This window comes from Panulirus ornatus, chromosome 55 (genome assembly GCF_036320965.1).
Source record: "Panulirus ornatus isolate Po-2019 chromosome 55, ASM3632096v1, whole genome shotgun sequence".
Taxonomy (NCBI): Eukaryota; Metazoa; Arthropoda; class Malacostraca; order Decapoda; family Palinuridae; genus Panulirus; species Panulirus ornatus.
Window position 1 is genome coordinate 38,008,203 of NC_092278.1, and position 27,675 is coordinate 38,035,877.

The 27,675-nt window shown below is 39.9% G+C and overlaps 1 protein-coding gene across 2 annotated transcripts in view; it reads right to left on the reverse strand.

The window, feature by feature from the left end:
* Positions 1-1,710: 1,710 nt before the first annotated feature.
* Positions 1,711-27,675, reverse strand: part of Cpsf160 (cleavage and polyadenylation specificity factor subunit 1) — a 171,685-nt gene continuing 145,720 nt past the window's right edge. For both annotated transcript variants that reach the window (XM_071693503.1, XM_071693505.1), the window contains 5 exons: positions 21,730-21,913; positions 14,094-14,270; positions 10,274-10,467; positions 5,097-5,284; positions 1,711-2,208 (listed from right to left, as the gene is read on the reverse strand). In XM_071693503.1, coding sequence (XP_071549604.1) covers positions 2,000-2,208; positions 5,097-5,284; positions 10,274-10,467; positions 14,094-14,270; positions 21,730-21,913 — 952 coding nt within the window. In that variant the 3' untranslated portion in view covers positions 1,711-1,999. The remainder of the gene's footprint in view (positions 2,209-5,096; positions 5,285-10,273; positions 10,468-14,093; positions 14,271-21,729; positions 21,914-27,675) is intronic.

Consider the following 27,675-nt stretch of genomic DNA (forward strand, 5'->3'; position numbering starts at 1 on the left):
AATATAGTGCCCTGAGGCAAAGTTCCCAAAATGAAGTGGCAGCCTGGAAGAGTAAAGAACATCATTCCCTCAAGACAGCTGAGGAACACTAAACCAGGTCACTAGTGCTTACACAGCTAGAGACACTAGTCTCAGCAACCAGATGTATAATGAATTCTTCCTCAGGGTGTCATAAGCTTGTACCCACATAAAACCTTAGCTGTGTATCACCTCTGAAAATAAATGGAGGCAGACACTGTAATTAGAAACATAGGCTTACACAAAACAGACTATCCAATGCTTCAAGAAACCTACCATTATTCTCTTAACCACTAGTAGAGATAAATCCAAACCTGCATCCTCCTATAATCCTCCCACCCCAACTCAACAGTACTCCAACCAAAATATGTATTACATACAACGCACATTATTCACTTCCCTCAGTACAAGCATAAAAGGACATAAACAATTAGTGTTCTTATAACACTTACTGGCACCAGTTTTGGACAGGAAAATAATCCCTTTGTATCCTCAAAGAACAATTCATTTGCTCCACCTTAAATTAGACCTCACTGCCATGTCATCCACCCTGTCAAAAGCAAATATAGAGCTAAACACTAAGTGAAACAGGGAATTTAGAGCAACCACAAGCTGTCTAATGAACATTCAACATATACACAGTGAAACAAAAATATTTCCAATACAATTTCACTTTAATATGTTTGGCACCTCACTTCTTTGCAACAGCACAACCAAACCACTAAATAACCACCCATGAAACCCATTGTAGAGACAGAAATCTTACCCTGCTTCACTCTTCAATTATTTGTAATTACAGATCCCTCCACACTTCCCATAAACTACTTGTGATAAAACAAATACATACTAAAATAACTTTACAAACACTAAAAAACAGCCATCCCAGCAATTTTAAAATCAACTTTGTCAGATGCCTACTAAACTGAAACTACATCTCTTGGAATGTTATTCATTTTTTTTTCATTTTGCTTTGTCGCTGTCTCCCGCGTTAGTGAGGTAGCGCAAGGAAAACAGATGAAAGAATGGCCCAACCCGCCCACATACACATGTATATACATACACGTCCACATACGCAAATATACATACCTATACATCTCAATGTACACATATATATACACACACAGACATATATATACACATGTACATAATTCATACTGTCTGCCTTTATTTGTTCCCATCGCCATCTCGCCACACATGGAATAACAACCCCCTCCCCCCTCATGTGTGCGAGGTAGCGCTAGGAAAAGACACCAAAGGCCCCATTCGTTCACACTCAGTCTCTAGCTGTCATGTAATAATGCACCGAAACCACAGCTAGGAATGTAATGGTTATATTTTCCTGTCCACATCTTGAACGCCACAAATCTCTTTAACATTCCTAACGCTGATTCAACATGGATGCAAGAACCATACTGAGGACATCTCACACTTCAGGAAGACAAACACAACCTCACTGTATTCCCTGACCCGTAGAACTACATAGTGGATATGGCTTTAGCACAGCAGGAGTCCCACATAAGGGGATCCTAAAAAAAAAAAAAAAAAAAAAAAAAAAAAAAAAATATACACCCATTGGAATTAATTTGTCACATATCTTTATTCATAATGAGGAAAAAATCCAAACCAGTGTTGAATTTTTTTTCAAACCTAATAATACCAAATTGTGTGAGTTAGGATACAGAAAGAGAGTAGCAAAATCCCTTGATGTTTCTATCAAATGTATAACAAGGTGGAAATTACTCCTTATACAAAGTTGCCAGACTTATATTCTGTAACAGGTACTTTATAGATTTACTGATAAGGTTCATGTAGTGATGATTCAATGGTGACAGCATGTACAAAACAAAAAATATACACATAAACACATGAGATATTTCTGGATCCTTGGTGCGCAGTTCAAAAAGACTTACAAAAAGGCATAGAACTGCATTTGTGATAAATAAATAAGCTTCATTCCTCCAGATGTAAAGCAACTCAAGGACTAAAAATGAGCTGTCATCCGATCAATCTCCATCAAGTCCTCAATTATGTCATCGACCTTAGCTCCTATCTTCTTAGCAATTTCAACTTTTTCTGGAGCGGGGAGGTGCAGAAAAGACCATATTAATTCAGCATCCAGGACTGCACGCGATGGATTTGTATTCAACTTGTAACGGCTTTGGAATGTGCAGCATCCTTTCGGGTTTAAACCTAGTAAAAAATATAATGGAATGATAAGGAACAAAAGTTTTGTAGAAGCTAATAGAGCCAGACTTAAGCCTATTAAGCTAAATAAGAAGAGAAACAATTCTACACCCAACTTGTGAATAAAAAAGCTAATATCAACGTATATACAGAGACAACAAAGTGCTTTTGTTAGTGGACACTTACTTCTAAGAAATCAAATTCATTATCATTTCATTGCTATAACGAGTCAAAGATAGAGAAGCTCAACAAATGTGAGTAACATGCTTAAATTTAAAAATCACCAATGCACATCCTGAGCCTTTAGTCAAGCCTTTAGTGCAGAAGAGCAAATGGTTAAGTCAATGGCTAAAGAGGAATTCTGCAACACGTCATATCCTATTGGTGAGCCATCATTCATTAAAACTACATCGTTATTGTCAAGCACCTGCTCGACAAAATTTCCCCATCTTTTACAGCTGTCGTTATCCCATAAGGTGTGTTTTGCATTGAAATCAGCCACAAATATGTATGGTGGTGGAAGCTGATCAACCCATCCCTGAAGATCACTGATGTCTAATTGATGATAATTTCCCTGATTATTAAATAGACGATCAAGTTTAGGTTCTAGACAGAGTGAGCACAATGTGATCTTTTTGTCTAAATGGATTTGAACTGCATATGTTTGGAGCACTGTGTTAAGCTGTACAGTAGAATACGTACTTCATTTATCTGTGAATAATGATGCCTGTGCCACCTTGAGTTCTTTCTCCCAACTATGAGGGGGTTTTTTGAAACAGTTAATTCCAGGGTTATATGGTTGATCTCCATTCTTAGTCTCCAGGAGACGTATTATTTTCACATTTGTATCTCTGAATAGTTTTTATTTGTTCAGTGCTTGAAGCAATACCACTACAATTCCACAGTATGACAGATACTAATGCAGTCTTGATTTCTTACTAGCACCTTCCTTTTGGTATCTATTCTTGAGGATGGAGTGGACATAGAAATTCTTGATAAAGAGGTTTTTTTGGCAGCTTTATGTCTGTTTTCTTTCTGTGGTTCTGGCTGAGGGGGACGACACCTCAACCCTGGTTTTCTTAACCACTTTTCCACTTGGAAGCTCTGTCCTCGTCTTATCAGAGACACCTGCAGTAAGGGCTTTATAACTGTCTGTGGTAAGTACATCCACTGGTGGAGAGGAAGGGGGAGATGGTATTCCTCCTCTCTTCTTAACTTGAAGTGGGGAGGAGGGAGTCTTTCTGCCATTGGTTCTATGCACCATCCCTTCTGCTTGTGCATCCACTGGCTTTCTTTGGTCATGATTTTTCCCAAGATCAGGCAGTGACATAACATATGACACCACTTGAGATGTAGAAAGGGGTGGTGCAATACCAAGAGGCATTACACCTACCTCTAAAGATGGAAAAGCCACCTTAGGGTGTTGAGCACCTATGGTAAGAGAGGCATCCCTTGCAAAACTAGTTGTAAAGGTCTTTACAAAATTAGAATAACTCCAAGACAGATAGACTGACCAAGAATATTTTGATGAAGAAATCTTATAAAAAAATGACACAGAAATCTTGACACATCCAAAAGGCATCCTCCAAACTGATGGAAGTCATTCATGCATCCCTTCAGATTTTTTTTCAGTCATTTTCAACAACAAAACCAATCTAATCAGCAGCCACTACCCAGTGATGATGTCAAAATCCCACCAGCAAGCCAAGCCACTCAGGATGACTATATCATAATGCTCTGGATCTCAAAGAATATTAGAAGTATTCTCTTTTGAGATTGTGACCAGGGTAATGTTGGTTCAGTGTTGTATCATCATTTGATATGAGCCATATATCTATGGAGTAAGTATGTCTTCAAATCTGAAAACTTCCTTAAGTTTTGCTGGTTGTCTAACTTGTTGGCTATACCCTGTCAGACAGCTAGGTATTCAACTCCCTACTGAGAAATGGTCTCTCAGATGCTCCTACAGTTCAGTCTGCAGGTGACAGAAGGCAGAGACAATCATCCACCTGAGGTAAACTTCCTATCTCGGCACCCTCCTCAAGCTATATGATTATGACTTGTGCACTGGTTTAAAGGGAATTTCTCAATTTTCTTTATATTAGGCAGCAGTTAGCAGGCAACCACCAACCTGTGAGGTATATCACCTATACTACCCACCTGGGTATAGGGAGGGTAAGTGAAAACTCCCAAGAATTTTGTCCACAAACATGCAATCTCTCCTTCTTACATGTAACACTTGAGAAAACTTGACTCACACAACTCATTCTTCATAACTAGATTTTCCCATGGTGAGCGCTATGAGATAGTCCTGCCTTTTGGCAAAATGGTAAGAGCAACAGACAGAAGGAGTAGGCAGGAACATTTGTTCCTGTGGCAGGAGCATTATGTAGAAACATTAGTAGTAGGAAGGAACATTATGCAGGACCACTAGGTGGAAGTAGCAGGCTGGAACATCAGGCAAAAATATTAAGCAGTAGCAATCAGTAAGAATATTTTGTAGGAGCTTCTGGAAACACTGCACCAGAGTTGCCCTTTGCCAGTGGCCTGTTAAGGGCCATGCACTAAAAGCTAAGAAGTGGCAATGGAGTTCACCAGCTATGGAGACTCATTTGATGAGACCACCCCCTTGCGGGAATTCCCATAGCCAATAAAGATCAGAGGTACAGACTGATTAAATGAAACCCTCCATTAGAGTATTTCTCTTGCCTGTAAGTTTTCTATTAACAAGAATACACTTTTGCTAATTTTCATAAACACTGCAAAATCTTAAATGAAATGTAAACATCTCCTCCGTGTGTGATATGTAAATTGTCAACCAACTGAACCCACAGCCTTCTCAGATCATTTCATCACTTCACTTTCTAATCACCTTTATGCTAAGATTATCTTACCAGCAATATGTGGAAGGTGCTGCACCAACAGGTTGTAAATCATGGAAAATCGACGGTAAGTCTTCTCACTAACTGGGAGAACATAGCCAACAGAACCATCCAATGTTGCCATCATGGTAATATGCCGTCGCTCAATCATCTGACCTGCCCGACGATCACTAGAAACATCTCCTACTCTACAGCGAATTCTGAAAATGTGTTAAAAAATTTTCTAGAAAGCCATACTTACTAAAATTCTTCTGCAGTGAGAACAGAAGTCTCCCAAACCTTATTCCACAGATCAAGTGCTTCAAAAGTGAAGCTGTATAAAATGTAACTATACCTGAGAAAATAATCATTGGCTTCATTTGAACTACCTAAGATTTCTTTCAAAACATTAATGAAAAAAGCTGATTTGACTTGACAGCAGCATGCATTATATCAATTATCAAGAAATCTGGTTATGTAGTTTTGGAAAGGATTTTTGAGGTAGTGTTTACTTCTAAATTCTTACAACAATTCCATACAGGCAGCACTGTACATAATTCTTGGGGCTGTTGATGAACCAGCTTCTTGACAAGAGTATGTCCTTTGTCGGGTAACAGTACACTGGTTTCTAACATTGGTTTTACTGATGATTAAAGAAAAAAAAAATCCTACACATTGTAGCCTTTTAGGAATCTCTCTGTAATAACTGCAACTACTTAGTATGAACAAACCATGCAACATATATGAACCAAATTCTTCCATCCACTTCTGGAGGATCCTATGCTTCCTTTACTGACTACAGAGATGTACAGATGCTAGATATCACCTAATCTCTATCTAGTATGCAGAAATATCAACAAAGGTCAGTTGCCTACTGATATCTGAGGTGGAGAGGCACTACATGTAGGAGGTAGTAGCTGGGAGGCAGCCAACAACCAGGGGGGTATGTTACTTGTACTACCCAACTGGGTATCGGAAGGGTTATTGACAACTGCTTAGCAAGCCAGCACTTCAGTGGTTGTCAACTGAACTCCTCTTACCCAGGAAGCAGTACTTTCTACCTCACTCACATGTGGACTACTGGTATTAAGTCTACGAACATACAATAACTCCTTGTCATACATAATACTTAATAACACTTAACTCACGCAGTTCATTCTTTGTAACTAAGATTTTTCTGTGGTGAGCACTATGCACTAGCCCTGCCTTTTGGCAAAATGGTAGGAGCAGTAGACAGAAGTAGTAGGTTAGAACATTTAGGAAGGAGCATTAGGTAGGAGCATTTGCAATCACTGCACTAGAACTGCCCTTCACCAGTAGCCTATTAAGGGTGAAGCACTAAAGGATAAGCAGCAGCAATGAAGTTCATTAGTTACAGAGACTATTGCCATGCCACCCTCTTGAGGGAGTTCCAATTGGAAGAAGGGTCAGAGATATAGGGGGATAGAGAGTCACTACATGCGCATTACACAATGTAATGAAATGAGATTTTATGTGGTTCAGATGACTACAACAGATAACTATCAAATTCACGTGTCAGGAGACTATAAAGAGTCTGAATATAATAATAAAGGAAGACAGACTCTCCAAGCACAGGGGGTTAAGAGTGTTCTGAATATAACAATAAAGCAAGACCGACTCTGCAAGCACAGGGGGTTAAGTACAGGTTGTACCTCTCTAATACGGCATTCTGTGGTCCGGTAACTCCCATGGTCTGGTACGTTTTGAAACTGACGTCTTTAGTTTATCAAACTGCCACTATGGCGGCACTGTTAGCAGTTCTAAAGCATCAAAATGTGTTTACAATGCAGCTGAGCTAAGTAACAATCCTGTTAATTTCTTAGATTAAGTTTTTCATTGAAAATGAAAGCCAGAACAGTTTAAAGTTTCAGAAAACTTCAAAAGAAGCCAGGAGTACAGAATTTGACAGCGCACTTACAAAGTGGTTTAAGCTCCCACATGATGGTGCGGATACGGGAGAAAGAATACTTCCCATGTATTCCCTGCGTGTCATAGAAGGCGACTGAAAGGGGAGGGAGCGGGGGGCTGGAAATCCTCCCCTCTCATTTTTTTTTAATTTTCCAAAAGAATGAACACAGAAGGGGGCCAGGTGAGGATATTCCCTCAAAGGCCCAGTCCTCTGTTCTTAACGCTACCTCGCTAACGCGGGAAATGGCGAATAGTTTGAAAGAAAGAAAGATGATGGTGCAAGCATTTCTGGGGAGATGCTTATTGAGCAGGTTAAAGTTTTCCATAGAGAACTGAAGCAACTATGACTGTGAGTGTTCGCAAGGATGGTTACACAAGTTTAAGTGGACACAGAATATCAGTACATAGCATGTGTGGTGAAAAGCATAGTGCTGATACGGAAGCTGGTAAAGTCAATAAAAACTCAAATTCTCTATTAAACAACCAACATCAATTAATACACGGTGAGAAAAAGTGTACAATCTGGCTGCCTTGCTAGGACTGACGCAGCCTGGGATGGCTGCCTTGACGATAACAATAAAACAACAATAGTAACTACAGTCGACCAAAGCCAACTACCAACCTATGGTCGTTCGTTACATTAAGTACTCGTAAACAAGCTGTGATAAAGTTTGTGGATGAATCTGCAAAGCTTGTGGCAGCGGAAAGCTTAGCCCCAGAATAAGTGTATTATGCTGAAGAATCTGCCTTGTACTGGCATCATATACCACAATAAACCCTTGCCCAAGATAATGATGAGTTTCCATCTGAGGGTACTTCCGATGTAATCTGATGTAACAATATAAACCTTGTTTGGAAGCATTAATGGTTGTATTACTTTTTGATTCAAGCTTTGTTCTACCTTGATAACACAGCAATATGAGTGTGGAATGAGCTGGCATGACTAAGGATTGGGCATATGTTTACATATGGGGTTCCCTTAGGGGTCAAAATCTGTTTTCTGGCACTTCCTGTATGAAGAAGGATTGTATGCTGTGGTCTCTGAGCATGCACTCGGATTAAATGGTATATGTGCACCAAGATCTTAAAGGACTTCAAGGCATATCAAGGTTCAAGTCTATGTGGTAATAAAGGCAAGTTAAATGGCTTATAATACCTGCATTTTCATATTTCAAAATTGCTGAAAATCTAAAATCTGCAGATGACATTTCAGAGGGTTAAAGATGATATTAAAGTTTAAGTATCTGATCCAAATGTCATTCCATGAACAGTTTCAATAAATTTAAGTTTATATATCCAAAGAAAGCATTTCCACCTACCATCAAATATGGCAAGAAAGTTTTACAGAACACAAACTATCATGGATTCTTATGGTAAATCATGCTGCAAATATTTACCCCTCCTGGGTGTGGTTATAGCCAAGTGTTCAACTGAAAAGAATTGATCTTCCATAAAAAATTAATATTCCATGCCACAATGCACTTCCTATCAGCATTTAAGTATAGATATGATACTTCATGTTTTTCTTCAAATAAAGTAGTACTGCTCAATGAGCCAGCCTGTTTGTCTGGCTAGCCTCCTATTATTAATAACAGGAAAGCTTCCTAAAATGTCATATTTGAATTTGTAATTCCAAAAAATTCAAAGGTTTCCCTCTAAAGCTTGATAACAGACTATGTTCCAGTCTATGAAAAAATAAGACACCAGGAATTTCAACAAAACTGATTCTTGCTGGTAACAAACTGGTTCATTGTAAGTATTATTACCAACTGCCTGGTGATACTGGAAATGGTTATATCCCTTATTTTTCTAGGGTACTTAAACATTAACACCCTTATGCATCTATGGAAGTTCACTTTAGAAAGATGAAGGCTAAGATGTGATGCTGGATGACAGATGATGGATGGATGAATGGATGACAATGACAACAGACAAGTCCATCCCTCAGTGTCTGTCATGTTATGTAGGCAACAAAAACAATAACAAAGACCTGAAAGGTGTGTTTAGCCTTACAAATGAACCCTGAGAATCCAGAAACTGACACACAATGCACGCAATTTTCACATAGTGCTAAGAATCTTAAGGATATGCATAGTCTGTGTCACAATGCAAAATCTACAATATATAATCTAAGGTTCCTAACAGGCAACAGTCTTGGATGATCCTGATTATATCAAGATACTTTAAATACATATCAGGATGTGAAATAACTATGATAAATCATTAATACTTTGGGCCATAGATAATAGTATTTACATATCACAGATACACCTGCATCCATTACAAAACCTTACAACCAAAACACAACCATGACTGTAAATTTCTATTCATGGGAGAATAATACAGCCATGTGGTGATGATGGAATGAGGGAGGTGACAAAGTGAGGGTAATAGGGAAGTATGGATGGTGATGGAGTGAGGACAGTGATGAAGCAAAGTATGGTGATGGAAACTTAAGTGATTACAAAGAAACCAACTGTTTACAAATGGCAGAAAATGGTAGATGATGATGATGATGATCATGCAAGTGTCATAAAAAGAATGCAACATTTTTGCAGCCATATAAAAACTGCATGTCGCAGAAGGCAACTAAAAAAGGCGGAAGCAGGGAGCTGGAAATCCTCCCCTTCAGTTTTACTTTTCCAAAAGAATGAACAGAGACAGGGCCAAGTGAATAGTTTCCCCTCTAAGGCTCAGTCGTCTGTTCTTGAATGCTACCCAGCTAACTTGGGAAATAGTGAGTATATATGAAAAAAACTGATATGGCAAGTCTACTGTTGAATCTATAAATTGTCATGAGAGAAAATATCACATGTCATGACTAAATACTAATACCTGCAATATATCTGATAGGAAAATGCATCAATATTTTCCAAAATACTGGCTAACTCAGAAATCTGGCAAACCTATTAATGAATACGTTTAACCTTGACCTTTGTGCTAGCAAATCTCACTGAATGAGGACACTAGAGGGTATTTGTGTGGACAGCTAGGCAGAGAAGTTTGAATGGCAAGTGTCAAAGAAGGGGGTACAATGGGGAATGGTTTAGTGGAATATTGCAGCATAATTTTTCCTTGGCATTTTCAAAAAGCATTTCAAAACATGTGAGAGCTTATGCTTTTTTAAACATTTAACATGAATGTTGTATAATTGGTTGTGTGTCTGCCTAACTCACAAAACTAATCAGACAGCTTTATAAAGCACAAGATGCATGATAGGTATGGAAGTTATCTCTAGAAAAAATACTACAAACTCTGACGTATTTACCAACGCATCTCACCTGAAGAAAGAGTTGACATGGGAGCCCAGATGGAAATCTCCTTTCCTAATGAGACGAGTTCCCCCAGAACTCTCATGTGATTCTGGATTATAAGTAAACACCACCAAATTCTTGTCAGCATCACTAGCTATGAATGCTAGGGTGGCATTGTCTACAAGATACTGAATGCCATAAACTTGGAGAGGCTTCTGATCCTGTGGGACATAAAAACAAATATTTGTACCTAGAAAATGTCATATTCTCTCTTTCATCTCTCAATCTCTCTTAATATTATATAAGACAACGTGGACTCAGCAGTACCCTTTGATGTAATATTGTAGATATATATATCTTGACTCTCATAAGGGCATTCAATAAAGTACAACACAACAGGATGCTAGGCAAATCAACATCACATGGAAGTGGGGATGAACTAAAAGCATAGTCTGTAAGTTAGTTCACTGACAAAATGCAACTTGTAGCCTCTAACTGGCTGAGAGTGATGAGCAGTGTACCACAGGGGTTGGTCCTCTCCCCATTTTTATCATAATATACATTAATGATGTACATCATACTTAACCCCCTCCCCCCACATGTGCGCGAGGTAGAGCTAGGAAAAGACAACAAAGGCCACATTCGTTCACACTCAGTCTCTAGCTGTCATGTATAATGCACCGAAACCACAGCTCCCTTTCCACATCCAGGCCCCACAGAACTTTCCATGGTTTACTCCAGATGCTTCACATGATCTGGTTCAATCCATTGACAGCACGTCGACCTCGGTATACCACATGGTTCCAATTCACTCTGTTCCTTGCACGCCTTTCACCCTCTTGCATGTTCAGGCCCCAATCACTCAGAATCTTTTTCACTCCATCTTTCCACCTCCAATTTGGTCTCCCACTTCTCCTTGTTCCCTCCACCTCTGACACATATATCCTCTTGGTCAATCTTTCCTCACTCATTCTCTCCATGTGCCCAAACCATTTCAAAACACCCTCTTCTGCTCTCTCAACCACACTCTTTTTATTACCACACATCTCTCTTACCCTTTCATTACTTACTCAATCAAACCACCTCACACCACATATTGTCCTCAAGCATCTCCTTTCCAGCACATCCACCCTCCTCTGCACAACTCTATCTATAGCCCACGCCTTGCAACCATATATCATTGATGGAACCACTATTCCTTCAAACATACCAATTTTTGCTTTCCAAGATAACGTTCTTGACTTCCACACATTTTTCAACGCTCCCAGAACTTTTGCTCCCTCCCCCACCCTATGATTCACTTCTGCTTCCATGGTTTCATCTGCTGCCAAATCCACTCCCAGATATCTAAAACACTTCACTGCCTACAGTTTTTCTCCATTAAAACTTCCTCCCAATTGACTTGTCCCTCAACCCTACTGTATTTAATAACCTTGCTCTTATTCACATTTACTCTCAGCTTTCTTCTTTCACACACTTCACCAAACTCAGTCACCAGCTTCTGCAGTTTCTCACATGAATCAGCCACCAGCGCTGTACCATCAGCCAACAACAACTGACTCACTTCCCAAGCTCTCTCATCCACAACAGACTGCATACTTGCCCCTCTTTCCAAAATCCTTGCATTCACCTCCCTAACAGCCCCATCCATAAACAAATTAAACAACCATGGAGACATCATGCACCCCTGCCGCAAACCAACATTCACTGAGAACCAATCACTTTCCTCTCTTCCTACACATACACATGCCTTACATCCTCAATAAAAACTTTTCACTGCTTCTAACAACTTGCCTCCCACACCATATATTCTTAATATCTTCCACAGAGCATCTCTATCAACTCTATCATATGCCTTTTCCAGATCTATAAATGCTACATACAAATCCATTTGCTTTTCTAAGTATTTCTGACATACATTCTTCAAAGCAAACACCTGATCCACACATCCTCTACCACTCCTGAAACCACACTGCTCTTCCCCAGTCTGATGCTCTGTACATGCCTTCACCCTCTCAATCAATACCCTCCCATATAATTTACCAGGAATACTCAACAAACTTATACCTCTGTAATCTGAGCACTCACTTTTATCCCCTTTGCCTTTGTACAATGGCACTATGCAAGCACTCTGCCAATCCTCAGGCACCTCACCATGAGTCATACATACATTAAATAATCTTACCAATCAGTCAACAATACAGTCACCTCCTTTTTTTAATAAATTCCACTGCAATACCATCCAAACCCGCTGCTTTGCCAGCTTTCATCTTCTGCAAAGCTTTTACTACCTCTTCTCTGTTTACCAAATCATTCTTCCTAACCCTCTCACTTTGCACACCACCTCGACCAAAACACCCTATATCTGCCACTCTATCATTAAACACATTCAACAAACCTTCAAAATACTCACTCCATCTCCTTCTCATATCACCACTACTTGCTATCACCTCCCCGTTAGCCCCCTTCACTGATGTTCCCATTTGTTCCCTTGTCTTACGCACTTTATTTACCTCCTTCCAAAACATCTTTTTATTCTCCCTAAAATTTAATGATACTCTCTCACCCCAACTCTCATTTGCCCTCTTTTTCACCTCTTGCACCTTTCTCTTGACCTCCTGCCTCTTTCTTTTATACATCTCCCACTCATTTGCATTATTTCCCTACAAAAATAATCCAAATGCCTCTCTCTTCTCTTTCACTCATAATTTTACTTACTTCTTCATAAGAGAGATAAAAGCAAACCTAGATAAAAGGGCTGGAGAGATGGAGTGTTGTGGTGAGATATTGTGGCTAGTTCCAAGCCTGTTTGTGGAAGATACTGTGTTGTTTGTGGAGAGTGAAGAGGAGTTGCAAAAGATTGTAAGTGTTTTTATGATGTGAGTGAGCACAGGAGATTGAAGGTAAATGCATGTAAAAGTAATGGGGTTTGAAAGGAAATAACGTGAAAGTACTGATTTTGTAAAACTACAGAGTGGAAGAAAAAAGTGCACTAAATTGTGCTGTGGATATGGGAGGAAAAAGACTGGAAGAAGTGAGGGGAAATTAAGTATCTGGGAGCTGTCTTGGGTAAGTGTGGTGATATGGAAGATGATAAGGGAAAGAGCAGTACAAGGAAGAAGAGTCACTGGGTCCCATAACAGAATAATGAAGGGTAGATGTGTAAGTATGAAAGTGAAGAGAGAGATTATGGGACAGCATAGTCCTCCCACTCTGACCTTTGCAGCTGAAACATAGATGTGGTATAAGGCACAGAGGTCATAAATCCAGGCTTGAAAATGAGCTACTTGAGAAGAGCATGTGATGTGACTAGATGGAATAAAGAAAGAAATGAAAGGGTATATGAGAGTTGTGGTATGGCAAGGAATGCAAAGGGAATGAATTGTGGAGTGGTAGAATGAGTGAAACATAATACTTTGAGGTGGTTTGGGCATGTGGAAAGAATGCAAGACTGAAAGAGTACACGAAGAGTGTATGACTGTACAGTAAAGGGTTGGTGTAAGTGGAAGACCACCTGTGACATGGGCAAATAGGGTGGAGGAATACTGTAGGGAGAGAAACAGAGAAAGAATGCATACAATGGTGTATGCAAGGGAGGCATGTAAGGAAAGGGATAACTGGAGACTATAGCCATGGCCACCCCTTGATAGGAGTTCCCAGAGGGAATGGCCATCAGAGATATATATAAAGATAGATAGACATACAGATAGATAGAGAGACAGACAGATAGATAAGACAAAATTCTGGTTTCTCCAGTGACAGTGATTCTGCCTTGCCTTAGGTGACTTTTAACTTGCAGTGTGCCCTCAAGCAGGTAAAGTCTGGTAACAACTTTACAATACTTTACCCTTGACACAAGTGAAAGTGTTCTGTTCTCTTCCTGAAACCGCAACAGAAACACAGACTTGCAGATGTCAGCAGCAAGAATGAGGCTCTTGATGGAGATCAACTGGTGAACATAGATCTGTGTATCTATGAAGGCAATACCCACTAAGTCAGTATTCTTCAACTGCCATATGTATACCTTTAAAGAAAACAAGAAATATATTAGCAAGCATCGCCCTGAAAAAAGGAAAAGAAGTTAACAATCCACAAGTAAAAATTTAATTCAAATAAAATTCATGGTTCAACCTCAAGAACTGGATGCCAAGCCAAGAGAAGCACAAAGGTCACCATCTATTATTATAAGTATATTATTTTCATAATCTAAGGGCCTCTTTTCCAGAAGCTCCTGCAGCTTTAAGACAATCACTTACAGGGAAAGGATGGATTCCTTTGTTTTACTTATACTCAAAAGTTAAGCATATGTAGTTTAGGATAAATACCTTATGTTCTGAACTGGCCACTACTAAGAAAGGAAAGAAAATGCAGCGTGGGTGCAGCACAGATATGGAAACAGGCACCATGGGTGGCAGTGAATGCCATACACGATGCGAGTCCCAAGAAAAATTGTACAACTGACCAATGTGATCACATTTGGGACACTGAGGCTTCCACACAGTTCCAATGACTCAACCAAGGCCAGTAAATAGAGACTACAGCCCATGCAGAATTCAACTTAAGGTAGGAAAGCATATGCCTCAATTGTGGACGTCAGCATAGGAAGGGCTCAGTGTGGTGCCTAAACTTGAGAAGCATATTCTAGTTTTGGCCTATCATATGATGTGAACAGCTTCCTAAGTATCTGTTTATGGATTAATCTTTTTCTTTTAATATATAGTGACTGACATAGCATGGAAAATTAACATACTCCATTCAAGGCCTTCTTGGGTGAAAGAAAAGTTACAGAAAGATAAATCAGAATTTATTCAGGGCTCCACAAGTGTTTGTAACCCTAACTCATAAATTAAGAGAGATTATATGATGTGGGAAAGCCAAAAGAAGGAAGAGTATTCCACCGTTTACAAATACAGCTTAGATGATCAAAGGAAGGAGGCATCTTGACAGCCAAATCCTCAAGTGGCCAGTCTCCATTGAAAAGCTGCAAGAAGCAGCAGCCAAACACATTACAAGTCCAAACCTTACGAGTGGAGATACAAGAAGGCAGTTCATGAAAAAAATGGTCAAAATAATATCTACAGAACTGAGAGAGAATAGCAACATCACAGCATACAGAGAGGGAAGGTTGAAGGTTTAACATAAGTGATGCCAGGTGAATTAATAATACAAAAAGCTTCTGATTCCACCTTAGCAAACAAAGAGGTAGAGGACGAGTCAACCCAGAAGTTTAAGAAGTATTCAAAGTATTCTATACTTGGGAGGATAAAACCCCAGTAGATGTGAAACAACTGCCCACAAGAAATATAATCATGGACCTGTACAACACTCCCAACTTTTGGAAAACAGATTTTGATATGCTGATTATGTGGAGTTTTGAGGACAGGATGGAGGATAAGGTTATGCCCAACATGTTTATATCATAACAAGCTTAAACTGGTGTTTGGAAAATGAACAGAGGGAAACAAATGAATCTTAGAAAGATATATGGAGAAACTGCATTTTGGCACCATTAAATTTTAAAAGGTTACTGCTTTCCCAATCTGAAAAGCTGCACAAGTCTGAATTGAGAGGAAATGTGATCAAAATGAGAAAGAGAACAAATATTAAAAGGAGGAGAGGAAAAGTGAGTTGAAGTATATAAAGTGGAATCAAGAGCATAAGAGTGAATAAGGTAAGAAGTAGAAGAGAGATTATTCATTAAGAGAAGAAAGTAGGTGATAAGACAGAATATCTAGGAACACGACTATTAATAAGATAGGAGGAGAAAGTCATTCCATCAAGGATTACTGTCATGGAATGGCCTTAGAGGAAACTATGCATCAGAGAACAGAGAGGCAGTGAAATCAAAGAAAGGGAATTTAAAAAATAAAGTTGTATGCCACACTTTGTTAAATGCTTTAAAGAGAGTTATAATGAAAGTTTTACTAAAATCCCTAAGAAAGAAGAAACAGAGGTGACTCACATAAAACAGATCACCAGCAGACCTAACACTACAAAATCCATACTGGTGATCAGGGAAATGGGATTCTAAGTGTTTGAGAAAATGAGAGTTTAAGAGAGTTTTAAAGGCTTTGGAGACAGCAAAAGTGAAAGCAATGGGGAGATAGCTGGAGGGGTTACAGAAGATTCCTTTTTCAGGGATGGTCTGAACCAAAGCATGCTTTCAAGTGGAAAGGAATAGACATACAACAGGTAAGCAAGGATTGGTGCTAACTCTGAGGCACATTCCCTTAATCTATCTCTATCTCTATATCTCTGACACCATTCCCAAATGGAACTCCCTCAAGGGGTTGGCCATAGCAACAGAGTTTCCATAACTAGTGAACTCCACTGCCACTTCTTTGTCTTAAGTGCCTTATCCTTTAGCAAACTACTGGCAGAGGGCAACTCTAGTGCAGAGTTTGCAGAGGCTCATACTTATTGTTTCCATTGACTACTACCTAATGCTCCCTTCATCTAAATGCAACACTAATATTTGCCAGCAGACAGTTTGCCTACTTTACTCTTCTCCCAGTGTGGAGTCCTGTCAACAAGTTAGTCTTCATGACACATCCTCATTACTTTTAATGTACTCGAATTAAATTTCATCAACCACGGAGTTACTTCAATTCCCCTTTTCACTTGATGCAATATTCCTCAATCTTCACTTCACTCATGACCATGGCATCATCCAAAAACATATTCAGGTATGAGTTCTACCCCTTTGGTGTCATTTACACAAATCAAGCATACTACCTAAGCCCATCTTAAGAAAGCTCTTCTGATATGGGTCCTTAGCTCACCTCCACTAAAATCATCTCCAACCTATCAGAAGGATCTTCCCCTCATTCCTGCCTGAATATTTAATTCCTTTACCACCCCCTTATGCAAAGAAGTGTAAAATGCTTTCTGGCAGCCCAAATACACACAATTCATCCATCAATCTATATTGTGTAAAACATATATCATTCTCTTAGATGTTGAAGATAACTAGTACATCTGACCTCCTTTCCCTAAATCTATGATGTCTTTCACTTGCATACTTTTTATTTATCTTTTTCAGTATTTTCCACACCACAGTCATTGGAGAAATAAGTCTGCAGTTCAGCACAACTTTTTACATGGCCCTGTAGTTTGATTTCAGCTTCAGGGATGTGCCGAAGTAGAGCCTAGAGTCCTGGATCCCTTATTTCTAGCAAGATCTTTACATGGCCTGGAATTCCTTGAATAACTCAGGCTGGAATGTATGATGTTAGAAAACACACCCCAGCAACTTCCACTGGTGGTTTGGATGTATGAACTGAACCATAAAATTTGCCCTTTTCTGTTCCCTTGGTACTTTACCTTCCTTCAGCGACACCTAGGACATTTCAAGTCAAGCACATTGGCACACTTTTTTAGCACATATGGAGAAATTTTATAAGGATTATGAGCTTCATAGGGATTAAGACCCTTAAGTATTCTATTTATGTCTTTTCTTGTTATTTGTATGCTTTCCAAGACTTCATTCCATATCGCTGGTGCTGGGCTATGGTGTCTTCCATGTTGAAAACATTTCTAAACTTTTCGTTTAGTTCCTTAAACATCTTTAAAGCATCCTCTAGAACTCTTCCTTTTAAATCCCTAAGCCTGATAAACCTCTCTTTAAATGACAATATATTCTTTATGAATTTGTGGAAAAGATTTGTACTAGCTATTGCTTTATCCACCACATCCTTTTACAACTTTCTCTACTCCTTTTTTATTCAGCGGTACTCATTTCATGCTTTCTTATAGTTGTCTAGGGATGAATGACATGAGTGCTGCCTATAACTTCTCCACATCCCTAAGCTCTTTAGCATTTTTTTTCTTACAGAACATAATATCTTTTTTAACCTTCCCTCTGTATTTGAAGCTAAAGGCAACCCTGTTCCTATTTCATTGTAAATTTCACAGATCACTCCACAAGAATAAGCTGGATTGTGTCAACTAAACTCCATTTCTCACTATGTGTGCTCATAGAAACTTTACTTCTAAGTACTTTCCACAATTATATTTCCTCTTTGTGTCTGGTTTCATCTCTGTTCCATTTACATGAACAATTTTCTAAAAGTGCAAAGTACATGAATGATATACCAAGTCAATGCTTAATGTTGGGGATAAATTCCTGGAAACCACAACTTAGAGGAAATGCATTTCATCTCATGGTTCAGTGGGATAACAGGGTATTATGTTCCTAAGGGATATTTCTCAACCTCAATTTTCAAGCATAAATGAGTGAAATGCCAAGAATCATTAAGTACAATAGAGTGATGGGTGACCTGGATGCAGAGGTGAGTAATATGGCAACTGAAGGTATAATTGGGGTGCATAGGGTATTCAGTATCATGAATGGAAATGGTGAACAGCTTGTGTTGTGTACTGAAAAAGGAAAAAGAGTATATGTACATGTATGTGAGTAGGAAAGACGGTCAGTGGGCATTACTGGACTCCATATTAATTCATAGGTATGTAAAAGAGGGACTTTTGGATGTAAATGTGCAGAGAGGGGCAGCGTTGGGATGTCTGATCCCTACCGTACGGAGGCGAGGATGAAGATCTGTAGAGGTTTCTGTAAAAGAGGAAACAATATCTGTGTGAAGAGAGTGGTGGGAGTAAGTGAGCTTGGAAACAAGACTTGTGTGAAGAAGTACTAGGAGTGACTGAGTGAAGAGTGCAAAAGGTGGAGCAAGGAGAATGGGTGAGGAATGGGAGATAATTAGAAAAGCATTGCCTGCATGTGCAAGAGATGAGTGTGGCATGCAAAGGTGGGATGCTGGTAGATAAGAAAGGGGTAGTGAGTAATGGAATGAAAAGTAAAGTTCCTCGTGAAACAGAAAAGAGAAGCATTTGGGCAGTAATTACAGAAAAGGAAAGCAAATGATTGAGGGATGTAAAAACGAAAGCAGCAGGAGATCAAGAGGAAGATACAGGGGTTAAAAATGAGGGTAAGTGAGAGTTGGGGTAAAAGACTATCAGTAAACTTTAGGGACAATAAGATGTTTTGGAAGGAGTTTAAAAACATGTGAAAAAAAGGGAACAAATAGAAACATCATTGAAGAGTCAGAAAGGCAAGTGGTAAGAGGTAGTGGTGAAGTGAGGGGGTAATGGAGTGAGCATTCTGAAGGACTGATGAATGTATTTGATGATTCGGTGGCAGATGTAGGGTGTTTGCATCAGGGTGCTATGCAAAGTGAGAGTCATGGAGAATGGTTTGGTAAAGACGGAGACATTGAAATCCTTACATAAGAAGAACTGTGGCAAGGTGGCTGAAGTGGATGGTATGGAACTTAATCATATTAAGAAAGGGGGTGACTATTGCTGACGGGTTAGTCAGGTGTGTATCAATCATGGTAAGGTGCCTCAGGTTTGGCAGGATGCATGTACAATGTCACTGTTTACAGGTATGGGAGATAAAGGTGAGTGTTCAAACTATACAGGTATAGGTTTGCTGAGTGTACAGAGCATCAGACTGGAGCAAAGAAGTGTGGTTTCAGAAGTGGTAAAAGATGTGTGGATCAAGTGTTTGCTTTAAAGTGTGTGTGTAAGAAATAATTGAAGAAATATATGGATTTGATTGTGGCACTTGAGGATCTTGAGAAAGCAAATGATAGGTTGATAGAGATGCCTTGTGGAATATACAGTGTGGGAGAAAAGCTGCTAGAAGCAGAGCGAAGTTTTAATCAGGGGTGGAGGGCATGTGTGCGAGTAGAAAAAGGGGAAAGTAAATGTTTCCAAGTGAAGAACTGTCTGAGGCAGGGGGGTGTAATGTCACCATGGTTGTTTAATTTGATTATAGATGGGTAGGTGAGGGAGGTAAATGTGACAGTCTTGGAGAAAGATGTAAGTATGCAGTCTGTAGGGAAAGAGAGGGCCTGTGAAGTGAGTCACTTTGTTTGCTGATGTAACACTGGTGGCAGATATCAGTGAGAAACTGCAGATGTTGGTGACCGAGTTTGGAAGAATGGGTAAAAGGAGGAAGTTTAGTGTAAATGTGAATAAAAGCAAGGTTATTAGGTTTAGAAGGGTTGAGGGACAGGTTAGTTGGGGTGTGAGTATGAATGGATAAAAATTGGAGGAAGTTAAGTGTTTTAGATATCTGGGAGTGGACATGGCAGCAAATGTAACAATGGAAGCAGAAGTGAGTCATAGGGTGGGGAAAGGGGGCAAAGATTTTGGGAATGCTGAAGAATGTGTGGAAAGGAAAAACATTATTTGGGAAGGCAAAAATAAGTAAACTTTAAGGTATAGTGGTCCTAACACTACTGTATGGCTGCAAGGAATGGGCTATAGATAAGACAGTGCAGAGGAGGGTTTAGGTGTTAGAAATGAAATGTTCAAGGACAATATGTGGTGTGAAGTGGTTTGATTTAGTAAATATGTGTCAGAAATGGAGGAAACAAGGAGAATGGGGAGACCAAATTGCAGATGGAAGTATGGAGTGAAAAAGATTTAGAGTGGAGTCTAAACATTCATGAGGATGAAAGGTACGCACAGGAGTGAGTGAATTGGAACAATGTGGTATACAGGGGTTGACATGCCATCAATGGACTGAACTAGGGAATGTGAAGTGTCCACTATATACTATGGAAAGGGCTGTGGGGCCTAGCTCTGGATAGGGGGATGTGGTTTTGGCACATTACATGTGATAGCCAGAAAATGAGAGTGAGTGGATGTAGCCTTTCTTTGTCTGTTCCTGGTGCTACCTTACTACTGTGGGAAGCAGTAATCAAGTATGAAAAAATAATAGGCCCATTATTATCTATCTATATATCAGATATTTGCAATTGGAACTCCATCAAAGGGGTGGCCATGGCAACAGTCTCCATAACTAAAGAACTCCAGTGCTGCTTCTTAGCCTTTAGCACCTCACCCTTAACAGGCTACTAGCAGAGGGAAAGTCAAGTGCAGTGTTTGCAGAGGCTCCTACCTAATGTTCCTATTGACTAGTTCTATCTAATGCTCCTACCTACTACTTATCATTATCTAATCCAAATATGAAATACAGCGAATGTTCATTAGGTAGGACCCTCTGTGACAGAGATGCTCCCTGCCAGTGACCTGTTAAGGGTGTGGTCCTGAAGCCTAAGCAGCACTGGAGTTTACTAATTATGGAGACTATGCCATGGTCACTCACTTAAGGAGATTCTAGGGGGAACAGGCACCAGAGATACAGACAGATATAGATGGATAGAGAGATAGACAGATAGAAATACAGTTTAAAACAGCATTTCTCTAAATAATACATTTCACTATGTATATTGTATGTGTTTAATATTAAGACAAAGAAAATACCTACATACAAAGTTTGGAGATGGGGTAACAGGAGTAGAAAATTTGTTCTCCCATAACACACAATATGGTAGTAACCACAAATGATATGGCCCTCTTCCATTCATTCCACCATATATCCTATTTTATGACAAAATGTGCTTCATCAGAATTCTATGCAATAAATTGTCCTTCATAAGTCATTATTTTCTGACCTTCTGTCCTATGGCTGATACAAGCAGGCCACGACAATGTGCCAGAGCTGTTACTGGTCCCTTTTGCTCGCCTTCATACAACATCTTGAGACGATTCTTGGTGAGAGGCTGCCCTGGTTCTGGCACTACATCAATAACATCAAATATCAGGATACGCCCTCGGCAAGTAATGTCCTCGCCAAAGCTGAAAATGATTTAGTTGATTCTATGAGAGGATACAATAAAAAGTGATGGAAAAATGTGAAAAATGGATAAGACAGAACAGTAAGGATATGAGTGAAAGATAAAAAGGAGCAGATATAGCAGCAAATGGAATGTGGGCAGCTTCCTGAGTGCTACAAGAGCCTCATATGGATAGGAGTGACTCCTAGAGCAGGAAGTTGGTAAGTAATATGAACAAGTAAGAGAAAATTTTTCACCACCAAGGTTCCGATTGTGGATGGAATTGACTGAAAAGAAGGTATGTATGGTCCAAAGTGAGGTGCCTAAGGACTAGGTGAATACCTGTTTTGTGCCCTATTCAAAATCACAGAGGACATTAATAAATGTTGAGCATAGCCTGCAATTTGTATGGGTGAGTGGTGACTGAGAGAATAGCGGTATGCACAAAGTATCAGACTGAGGAAGAGTAATGTGGATTAAGAGCGTTAGAGGATGTGTGGGCCATGTGTCTACACTGAAGAATATGTGCAAGAAATACCTGAAGAGAGGGATCTGTATATGGCACTTATGGATCCAGAAAGAGCATATCAAAGGGATGAGAGAGATGCCTCATGAAGGGTGCTCTGAATGTACTGGATGGCAGAAAAGCTACTACATGCAATGAAGAGTTTTCATTGGGAGAGTAAGGTGTGCATACGAGTAGAAAGGGAAAAGGATGGGTCTCTGTCAAGTGTATGCGATGTTGCCGAGGATGTTTAACCTGTTCATGGATGGGGTGGTGAGGTAGGTAAATGCAAGTGTCATGGAGAATGAGGTGAGTGCTGAAAAAGGACTGGTGATTGGGAATACCTGGTTTAAAGAGTTATACATAAGTATACATATGTGAGAGGGAGAGATGGTCAAAGGGGGTTATTGGATTACATGTTAATCGATAAGCGTGTAAAAGAGAGACTTTCGGATGTTAATGTGCTGAGAGGGGCAGCTGGAGGGATGTCTGATCACTATCTTGTGGAGGTGAAGGTGAAGATTTGTAGAGGTGCTCAGAAAGGAAGAGAGAATGTTGGGGAGAAGAGAGTGTTGAGAGTAAGTGAGCTTGGAAAGGAGACTTGCGTGAGGAAGTACCAGGAGAGATTGAGTGTAGAATGGCAAAAGGCAAGAGCAAGTGACATGAGGGGAGTGGGGGAGGGATGGGATGTATTTAGGGAAGCAGTGATGACTTTCATAAAAAAATGCATGTGGCATGAGGAAGGTGGGAGGTGGGCAGATTAGAAAGAGTAGTGAGTGGTGGGATGAAGAAGTAAAATAGTCAGTGAAAGAGAAGAGAGGCATTTGGATGATTTTTGCAGGGAAGTAGTGCAAATGACTGGGAGATGTATAAAAGAAAGTGGCAAGATGTCAAGAGAAAGGTGCAAGAGGTGAAAAAAGAGGACAAATGAGAGTTGGGGTGAAAGAGTATCATTAAATTTTAGGAAGAATAAGAAGATGCTCTGGAAGGAGGTAAATAACATGAGTAAGACAAGAGAACAAATGGGAACATCAATGAAAGGGGTAAGTGGAGAGGTGATACCATGTAGTGATGAAGTGAGAAGGAGACGGAGAGAGTATTTTGGAGGTTTGCTGAATGTGTTTGAAGATAGAGTGGCAGATATAGTGTGTTTTGGATGGGGAGGTGTGCAGAGTGAGAGGGTTAGAGAGAATGGTTTGGTAAACAGAAAAGAGGTAGTGAAAGCTCTGCAGAAGATGAAAGCCAGCAAAGCAGCAGGTATGGATGGTACTGCAGTGGAATTTATTAAAAAGAAAAGGGGATGACTGTGTTGCTGATCGGTTGGTAAGGATAGTCAACGTATGTATGGATCATGGTGAAGTGCCTGAGGATTGGCAAAATACATGTATAGTGCCATTGTACAAAGGTAAAGGGGATAAAAGTGAGTGTTCAAATTACAGACGCATAGGTCTGTTGAGTATTCCCGGGAAATTATATGGAAGGGTATTGATTGAGAGGGTAAAGGCATGTATATCAGATTGGGGAAGAGCAATGTGGTTTCAGAAGTGATAGAGGATGTGTGGATCAGGTGTTTCCTTTGAAGAATGTGAGATATACTTTGAAAAACAGAGGGATTTGTATGTAGCATTTATGAATCTGGAGAAGGCATATGATAGGGTTGATAGAGATGCTTTGTGGAAGGTTTTAAGAGTATGTGGTGTGGGAAGTAAGTTGCTAGAAGCAGTGAAAAGTTTTTACCAAGGATGTAAGGCATGTGCACCACGAGGAAGAGAGGAAAGTGATTGGTTCCCAGTGAAAGTTGGTTTGTGGCAGGGGTGTGTGATGTCTCCTTGGCTGTTTAATTTGTTTATGGATGGGGTGGTTAGAGAGGTGAATGCAAGAGTTTTGGAGAAATTGGTAAGTAGGCAGTCTCTTGTGGATGAGAGGGCTTGGGAAGTGAGTCTGTTGTTGTTCACTGATGATACAGTGCTGGTGGATGATTCGGGTGAGAAACTGCAGAGGTTGGTGACTGAGTTTGGTAAAGTGTGTGAAAGGAGAAAGTTGAAAGGAAATGTGAATAAGAGAAAGGTTATCAGGTTCAGAAGAGTGGAGGGACAAGTTTATTGGGAGGTAAGTTTGAATGGAGAAAAACTAGAGGAAGTGTGGTGTTTTAGATGTCTGGGAATGGACTTAGCAGCAAATGGAGCCATGGAAGGAGAAGTGACTCACAGGGTGGGGGAGTTGTTGAAGGTTCTGGGAGCACTGAAGAATAAGTGGAAGGAGAGAACGTTATCTCGAAAAAATGGGTATGTTTGAAGGAATAGTGGTTCCAATAGTGTTATATGGTTGCAAAGCATGGGCTATAGGTAGGGTTGTGCAGAGGAGGGTGGATGTGTTGGAAATGAGATGTTTGAGGACAATGTGTGGTGTGAGGTGGTTTGATCGAGTAAGTAATGAAAGGGTGAGAGAGATGTGTGGTAATAAAGAGTGTGGTTGAGAGAGCAGAACCACCAAGCTCCCATTCCACTTCCAGGCCCCACACACCTTTCCACGGCTTACCCCAGACACTTCACATGCCCTGGTTCAATCCACTGACAGAATGTTGACCCTGGTATACCACATCATTCCAATTAACTCTATTCCCTGCACACCTTTCATCCTCCTGCATGTTCAGGCCCCGATTACTCAAGATCTTTTTTACTCCATCCTTCCACTTCCAATTTGGTCTCCCACTTCTCCTCATTCCCTCCACCTCTGACACATACATCCTCTTTGTCAATCTTTCCTCACTAATTCTCTCCATATGTCTAAACCATTTCAACAAACCCTCTCCTGCTATCTCAACTATAATCGTTTTATTTCCAAACATCTCTCTTACCCTTTCATTACTTACTCGATCAAACCACCACACACCACATATTGTCCTCAAACATTTCATTTCCAACACATCCACTATCCTCTGTACAACCCTATCTATACCCATGCCTCGCAACCATATAACATTGATGGAACTACTATTCCTTCAAACATACTGATTTTTGCTCTCTGAGATAACGTTCTCTCCTTCCACACATTCTTCATCGCTCCCAGAACTTTTGCTCCCTCCCCTACCCTGTGACTCACTTCCGCTTCCATGGTTCCATTTGCTGCTAAGTCCACTCCCAGACGTCTAAAACACCTCACTTCTTCCAATTTTTCTCCATTCAAACTTACATCCCAACTAACTTGTTCCTCAACCTTGCTGAACCTAATGACTTTGCTCTTATTCACATTAACTCTCAACTTTCTCCTTTCATACACTTTTCCAAACTCAGTCACCAACTTCTGCAGTTTCTCACTCAAATCAGCCACCAGTGCTGTATCATCGACAAACAAAAACTGACTTGCTTCCCAGTCTTCTCTTTCCCAACAAACTGCATACTTGCCCTTCTCTCCAAAACTATTGCATTTACCTCCCTACCCACCCCATCCATAAACAAAATATACAGCCATGGGGACATCACACAACCCTGCCAGAGACTGACCTTCAATGGGAACCAATCACTCTCCTCTCTTCCTACTCATATACATGCCTTACATCCTTGATAATAACCTTTCACTGCTTCTAGCAGCTTACCTACCAGACCAAATACTCTTAAAACCTTCCACAAAGCATCTCTATCAACCCTATCATATGCCTTCAACAGATCCATAAATGCTACATACAAATCCATCTGTTTTTCTAAGTTTTTCTCACACACATTCTTCAAAGCAAACACCTGATCCACACATCCTCTACCACTTCGAATCTCCTAAATAGCTTCATAGGGGAAAAAGAAGCGGCAGCATATTATCTGCACTGTTTTTGAGACATGAGATTGCATAAAAAACTACAAGGATGAAAGCTATTTCAGGTACACCCTGAGACTCTTCCAGTGAGCTCTAGATTATCAAATACTCTGTCAGGGAAGGGAGGGATTTAACAAAAGACAGTGATATCTGTATATTTACATGAGACTTTGGTAGGATATCTGAATAATATAAAACCAGTTCTGATTGACATCCTAATTCATCTAAGTCCATCCTTGATTAACCTCAGCTCAGCTGTGAATGACTTAAGATCATCTGTGACTGAGGTCAACAACACAGACGATATAAAAATATATATTAAAGTTACATACAGTACTTCAAACACAAAATATATATGAAACTCCTAGAGAAGGAAATCTGATAAGCCAAATGCCTTTAAAACCAAGATGGGTTTAATAACTTAAGTACATCAAATTAAACATAATGCTCCACAGAATAGGCTTCCTCTCAAATCTTCTCTCAGTAGTTTGCTATATATCAATAATGAGAGTTGGGGTGAGAGAGTATCATTAAATTTTAGGGAGAATAAAAAGATGTTCTGGAAGGAGGTAAATAAAGTGCATAAGACAAGGGAGCAAATGGGAACTTCAGTGAAGGGCGCAAATGGGGAGGTGATAACAAGTAGTGGTGATGTGAGAAGGAGATGGAGTGAGTATTTTGAAGGTTTGTTGAATGTGTTTGATGATAGAGTGGCAGATATAGGGTGTTTTGGTCGAGGTGGTGTGCAAAGTGAGAGGGTTAGGGAAAATGATTTGGTAAACAGAGAAGAGGTAGTAAAAGCTTTGCGGAAGATGAAAGCCAGCAAGGCAGCAGGTTTGGATGGTATTGCAGTGGAATTTATTAAAAAAGGGGGTGACTGTATTGTTGACTGGTTGGTAAGGTTATTTAATGTATGTATGACTCATGGTGAGGTGCCTGAAGATTGGCGGAATGCGTGCATAGTGCCATTGTACAAAGGCAAAGGGGATTTGAGTGAGTGCTCAAATTACAGAGGTATAAGTTTGTTGAGTATTCCTGGTAAATTATATGGGAGGGTATTGATTGAGAGGGTGAAGGCATGTACAGAGCATCAGACTGGGGAAGAGCAGTGTGGTTTCAGAAGTGGTAGAGGATGTGTGGATCAGTTGTTTGCTTTGAAGAATGTATGTGAGAAATACTTAGAAAAGCAAATGGATTTGTATGTAGCATTTATGGATCTGGAGAAGGCATATGGTAGAGTTGATAGAGATGCTCTGTGGAAGGTATTAAGAATATATGGTGTGGGAGGCAAGTTGTTAGAAGCAGTGAAAAGTTTTTATCGAGGATGTAAGGCATGTGTACGTGTAGGAAGAGAGGAAAGTGATTGGTTCTCAGTGAATGTAGGTTTGCGGCAGGGGTGTGTGATGTCTCCATGGTTGTTTAATTTGTTTATGGATGGGGTTGTTAGGGAGGTGAATGCAAGAGTTTTGGAA